At 43.0% G+C, this 6,114-nt stretch overlaps 1 protein-coding gene across 1 annotated transcript in view; it reads right to left on the bottom strand.

The window, feature by feature from the left end:
- The window catches only part of LOC125485735 (snaclec macrovipecetin subunit beta-like), an 8,849-nt gene extending 7,455 nt beyond the window's left edge, over window positions 1-1,394 (bottom strand). The window contains exons 1-2 of the mRNA XM_048609975.1: window positions 1,325-1,394; window positions 681-856 (exon numbers count right to left, since the gene is read on the bottom strand). Coding sequence (XP_048465932.1) covers window positions 681-856; window positions 1,325-1,394 — 246 coding nt within the window. The remainder of the gene's footprint in view (window positions 1-680; window positions 857-1,324) is intronic.
- Between the last annotated feature and the right edge of the window lie 4,720 nt (window positions 1,395-6,114).

The raw sequence follows: 6,114 nt of genomic DNA, 5'->3' as shown, positions 1-6,114 counted from the left end.
GAAACGTCAGCCTTCCTGCTCCTATGATGCTGCTTGGCCTGCTGTGTTCATCCAGCTCTACACCTTGTTATCTCAGATTTTCCAGCATCTGCAGTTCCTACCAACTCTGACCAATAAGAGTATTTCCAATTGCAGCTTCTAGGAATTCCAGTCAATTCCTACTCTATCAGTCTTTCCTCAATCATTAGCAAAGTGTAGAAACTTGATGTAATGGTGAGATCAAATGACGCTCATTGAGAAACAACCTGCTCAGCAGTACGCAATTTGTGTCTGCTCGAGCACTAACAATGAGAAAGGACTATAAACAGATATAAATTGATTCAGTGATTGTGCAAGATGGTAACAGATGGAGTACAATATAAGGAAATGCGAAATTATCCGCTTTGTGAGGAAGAATAGTAAAGTGGAATTATTTTTTAAGTAAAGAGATGTTAAATGTGGAATGCAGAGGGATGTATGTGCCCTTAAATGCAAATCACAGAAAATTAACATGGGAGCTCCAGACGGAAAGTAGAATAGGTTTGGGGGTTTAACACCATCTTCCTGCAAGGACTCACCTGAAGGATTATGAATAGTTTTACTTTTTATTAACCTAATAAAGTTTCCTTTAGATGGGGTACAATATTTGGTCATGCTTAAAACCCTGAGGAACAAACCCAATGGAGATTCCAAGGACTTACCTCAGCATTCACCCAAATCCTTTTCTTTGGGATGAATTGATAACAATAACCATTATAATACCAACCAGTGTAACAAAAGTCATTCTGGATAAGATCAGTTGTGTCAAACATCCATTTAGGTTGTTTCTTTACGTCCTGCTCACTTTTCTCCAATTCGTTATCCACAGGAACATCATCTGCAGTTAAAGGGAATTGCACTATAACAAGTTGTCATCATAAGAACAAGCAATCCCCCTACATTCACAGTTTAGTTCAGAATCGAAGTATCAGAATCACAGAATGATAAATCACAGAGGGAGGCCATTTGGCACACAGTGCCTGTGCTGGCTCTTTTAAAGGAATGTCCAATTAAACCCACTGCTGCTGCTATTTCTCCATGGTGCAGCAGCTGTTTCCTTATCGATGTACATTGAATTCCCTTTGAAAAGTTATTACTGAATCTTCTCTATCCTCCTTTTAGACAGTAGCCCCACCCCAAGCATAACAATTTACTGCATACCATAAAATTCTCCTCATCTCATCTCTAGACCCTTTGGAGGGGAACTTAAGGGTGATGGTGTTCCTGCATCATTTGCTCTTGTTCTACCTGTCAACAGAATTTGCAGGTTTGGAAGGTGTTATCAGGGGACAGCTTTCTCTCTAACCTGCATAGCTGCGTACCCACTTGGAGGTTCCACATACATCAATCGGTGTTAGTGAGTTGCTGCAGTGCATGTTCTAGATGGCACACACGGCCACCTGTATATCATTGGTGGAGAGAGTGAATGTTAATGGTGTCAATTGAATCCACTTTGTCCTGGAAGGTGCTGAGTTTCTTATCTCCTTTTTGGAGCTGCATTCTTCCAGGAAAGTGGAGTGTGTTCCATCACTCCTCTGGCATATGTCTTGTGGAGAGTGGACAGGTTTTGCGGAGTCAGGAGGTGTGTTCCTCGCTGCAGAAACCCCAGCCTCTGACCTGCTCTTGTAACCATAGTAATTGTCAAGGTCAGTTTCTGAACAACAGTGTAGGATGAGGCCATCTGCGATTACATTTGCAATTTTATAATTTTGTCGTTTTACTTCAGCCTTGTTCTTGTTTTGAAAATAACATCTTAACCAATATGGAGTCTTTAAAAATCATTTCATACACCTTGATCTAAAGTTGTCTGATCAAGTGAAGAATCATGTAATCAATGTAATCAGTGGTAAGCAGCTTTAATATTGTTCATTGTGAACTTGATTTTATCCCCCCCCCCAAGGAACTGCTTTGTCTTGTTATTTTACACTGATCAAGGCAAGATGTTCACAACTGTCATTTGATCTAAACTAATGTTCATTTTTTTCTGACAAGAGGATAAAAGGTAAAACTTGTTTGTGCTACATGTTCAAACAGACAGCAATTCTTGGGTATCTGATGACTGTGGAGCTATAGGCTAGTCTTGTGAAGAAGTCAGGTGGAATGGAGTCAGGAGATGGAGTTTAATTGCTGACAGTATGACCAAGGTGAGGATATGTAAACAACTCATGGCCTCATTATATCTGTGTGGAGAGTTACCAAGAGCTCATGGAAACTCTGAATGGAAACCTTGAAAGGGTGGAATGAAGCTAAAGATTTGCCTTAAAGAGTACACAACTTCCATGATTCACTGCAGTTGTGTGGTTCTAAGTCAACCACTGAAGACAACATAAGAAAGGACATTGATAGAGTTACCGACCAGAAGGTCTGTCACAGTTAAGATCATTCTGTGACTTGATGAGGTATGTAACAAGGGTTGGTTTATGATTTCAGGTTTTGGTCATTAATTTGGAATTACCTAACTATTTTGTTTGTGGATATACAACTTGGAGTGACTGTTTGTGCTTTGATACAGTTGCTTTCTTCCTTTCTTCTGATATGTATAAATATTACTTCTAAATCCTTTCTTTCTTTCAATAAAATAATTTTTCCTTTTTGTTGTATTATATTTGCTTTCATTACCATTGTGCTATTACTACCATTCAACAAAATTGTTGCTTTAACATATTGCCACACGTTGTCACTCATTTCTGTTACATCCAGATTATGGTCTAAATGTAAGTGAGACGCAGGGAGGCTCACCTTAAAAAAGTTGATATTGGGGAAATTCAATGGTGGTAATGATACTGAATGTCAAGGTGCAATGATTAGATTCTCTCTTGTTGGAATGGTCGTTGCTTTGCATTTCTGTGGCATGGATGTTACTTGCCACACATGAACCTAAGCCTGGATGTTGTCCAGGCCTTTCTACCTATGGCCACAGACTGAATCAGTATCTCAGGGTCACAAATGGCACTGAATATTGTCCAACGATTTCAACCGACACCCTCTCCTTGTAAATCTTTGGTGAATTTCTGCAGTACATCTTGCAGATAGTACACACTGCTGCTACTAAGTATCAGTGGTGGAGGGAGTGAATGCTTGTAGATGTAGTGCCAATCAAGCGGGCTGCTTTGTCCTGGATGGTGTCAAACTTCTTGAGTGTTGTTGGGGCTGCACTCATCCAGGCAAGTGGGGAGAATTCCATCACACTCCTGACTTGTGCCTTGTAGATGGCGGACAAGCTTTGAGGAGTCAGAAGGTGAGTTACTTGCCGCAGTATTCCTAGCTTCTGGCCTGCTCTTGTAGCCACTGTGTTAATGTGGTGAGTCCAGTTGAGTTTCCGGTCAATGGTAACCCCCAGGAGTGGGGGGATTCAGTGATGATAACACCATTGAATGTCAAGGGACTGTGGTTAGATTGCCTCTTCTTGGTGATGGTCATAGCCTGGCATTTGTGTGGTGCGAATGTCACTTGCCACTTGTCAGCCCAAGCCTGGATATTGTCCAGGTCTTGTTGCATGTGAACACGGACTGCTTCAGTATCTGAGGAGTCACGAATGGTGCTAAACATAGTGCAATCTTGGTGAACATCCCCACTTCTGACCTTATGCTGGAGGGAAGGTTATTGATGAAGCAGCTGAAGATGGTTGGGTTGAGGACATTACCCTGAGGAACTCCTGCAGAGATTTCCTGGAGCTGAGATGATTGACCTCCAACAACCACAACCATTTTCCTATGTGTCAGGTATGACACATGACAGCTGGGGATGTGTGTGTGTGGGGATCAAAGGAAAATACTGTAGATTCTAGAAATCTGAACTAAAAAACAAGGTGCTAGAGAAATTCAGCTGGAGGAAAGGTCACTGATGAAGCAGTGGTTGGGCCTAAGACTCTACTCTGACAAACTCCTGCAGAGATATCTTGGTGCTGAAATGACCAACCTCCAACAGGCACAGCCATCTTCCTATGTGTTGGGCATGTCTCTAACCACCAGAGAGTTTGCTCCCGATTCATATTCATTCCAGTTTTGTTTGTGGCCTTGATGTCAAGGGCAATCACTCTCACCTCACTTCTGAAATTCAGCTCTTTTGTCTATGCTTGAACCAAAGCTGTAATGAGGTCAGGAGCTGAGTGGTCTTGATGGAACACAAACTGGGTGCCACTGAGCAGGTTAGTGCTGAGCAGATGCTGCTATATAGCGCTGTTAATGACACTTTCCGTCACTTTACTGATGATCAACAGTAGACTGATGGAGCGATAATTGTCTAGGTTGGATTGTCCCTCTCCTTATGTATAGGACATACCCGGGCAATTTTCTATATTGCTGAGTAGATGCCAGTGTTGTATCTGTACTGGAGCAGCTTAGCTGGGGAAGCGGCAAGTTCTGGAGAACAAATCTTCAGTGCTATAGCCAGAACGTTGTCAGGGCCCATAGCCTTTGCAATATACAATGCTTATAACCATTTCTAGATGTCACATGGAGTGAATCAAATTGGCTGAAAACTGGTATCTTCAATTCTGAGGACCACTTGAAGAGACCGAGATGGATCATCCATTCAGCTCTTTTGGTCAAAGATTGCTGCAAATGCTTCAGCCTTATCTTTTGCACTGATGTGCTGGGCTCTTCCACCATTGAGGATGGGGATATTTGTAGGGTTCGGTGAGTTGTTTAATTGCCTGCCACCATTCATGACTGGATATAGCAGGACTCCAAAGCTTAGATTTGGTCTGTTGGTTGTGGGATCGCTTATCTCTGTCTGTCACTTGCTGTTTATGCTGTTTGGCGTGCAAGTAGTCCTGTTTGGCTGCTTCAGCAGGTTGACAGCTCATTTTCAGATATGCCTGGTGTTGCTCCTGCCACGCCCTTCTGAACACTCCATTGAACTATTTGGTGCAAAGATGATAAAGTCCTAACTTCCTGTCCTCATCAGTGAGTTGCAGCCTCTTCTGAAATTAAAGGTGAATGACACCATCTTTTATGTTCCCTTCTATGTAACTGTCCCTCCACCCCAAATAATCATTCAACATCCCCCCATTTCTGTTCCACCACTTTATCTAAATGTTTGTGTCTCCAATTTACCCCCAGAGCCCATGGCTTTATGAGTTTCAATGCCCATCTTGGCCATACACGCCTCTTATGTTGAAGCTGAAGTGATTGTGACAATCCCATCTCTCACAGCTTCCTGGTCCCTCCATTTTGTTTATGAGATTCCATCCTTTTATCTTGAATTGCCTACTTTCACTAACATCTTTCCTTCAATGATCCATCCCAATGAATCCATCTCCAGCCTGGAGCTTCCTATTTTCCCAGGATTTCACAGACTGCCACCTGATATGCACCGAGACCATTTATATTCAAACCCACCGGACTGACCGTGGCCCACTGTCTGCCTTCCATATCACCACAACTGGTGTACCTGTAATCCCCTGACTGGCCTGAATGGACCTGCAGTACTGGCCCAGTCACTGGACTGCAAGCACACTGACACTGAACTCTGGTCAGACTAAGCACCAGACTGACCATTACTAACCCCTTGGACTGAGTTTTGCAGCATTCCCTAATTGACCTTATTCTTACTTCATTTAAGTCAGGGCTGATCCCTTTTGATGTTAGGATATGGCCATTTGGCCGGTATCCAGGCAGTGTATTTGCCATGTTAGCTGCTGGTACAAGCTGTAGTTATGACATCACAGTGTCATACAGAAGTATCTCCACCGCATTGACTGTTCAGTGCTCCATCAGTAACAACATTTCGCCTGTCCGTCTGTCCTACACCACAATGCAAGTGAGAGAGGCTGGTAGCCTCCAAGCCAGCACGAAGTGAGTGATTGCTAAGAGATTAAAAGCCACAAGATGTATCCTGTGTAGATGCATGAGATGCAGTTGTGTCCCTCTGGTCAAAGCAACTTGGCAGAAACATGTCAGTCATACATGTTCAGGAGCACAAAGTGAAGTCCTCAGGGCTGAAGTTGTAGGTAAGTTGATCTGAAAGTAGCCTTGACAATGTAGTGGGACTGGTGATTCGGCAATGCCCTGTTGTGTCAAGGGAGGTTGAAAGAGGGTGGTATCTATGGAGCAGGCAAGGAAATGAGAGCGACTGTGGCATTCAGTGAAGGCA

The sequence above is a fragment of the Rhincodon typus genome, chromosome 22 (assembly GCF_021869965.1).
Source record: "Rhincodon typus isolate 14 chromosome 22, sRhiTyp1.1, whole genome shotgun sequence".
In the NCBI taxonomy this organism is placed as follows: domain Eukaryota; kingdom Metazoa; phylum Chordata; class Chondrichthyes; order Orectolobiformes; family Rhincodontidae; genus Rhincodon; species Rhincodon typus.
The sequence above is the reverse complement of the archived record's forward strand: the minus strand, read 5'-3'. Positions and strand labels throughout refer to the sequence as shown.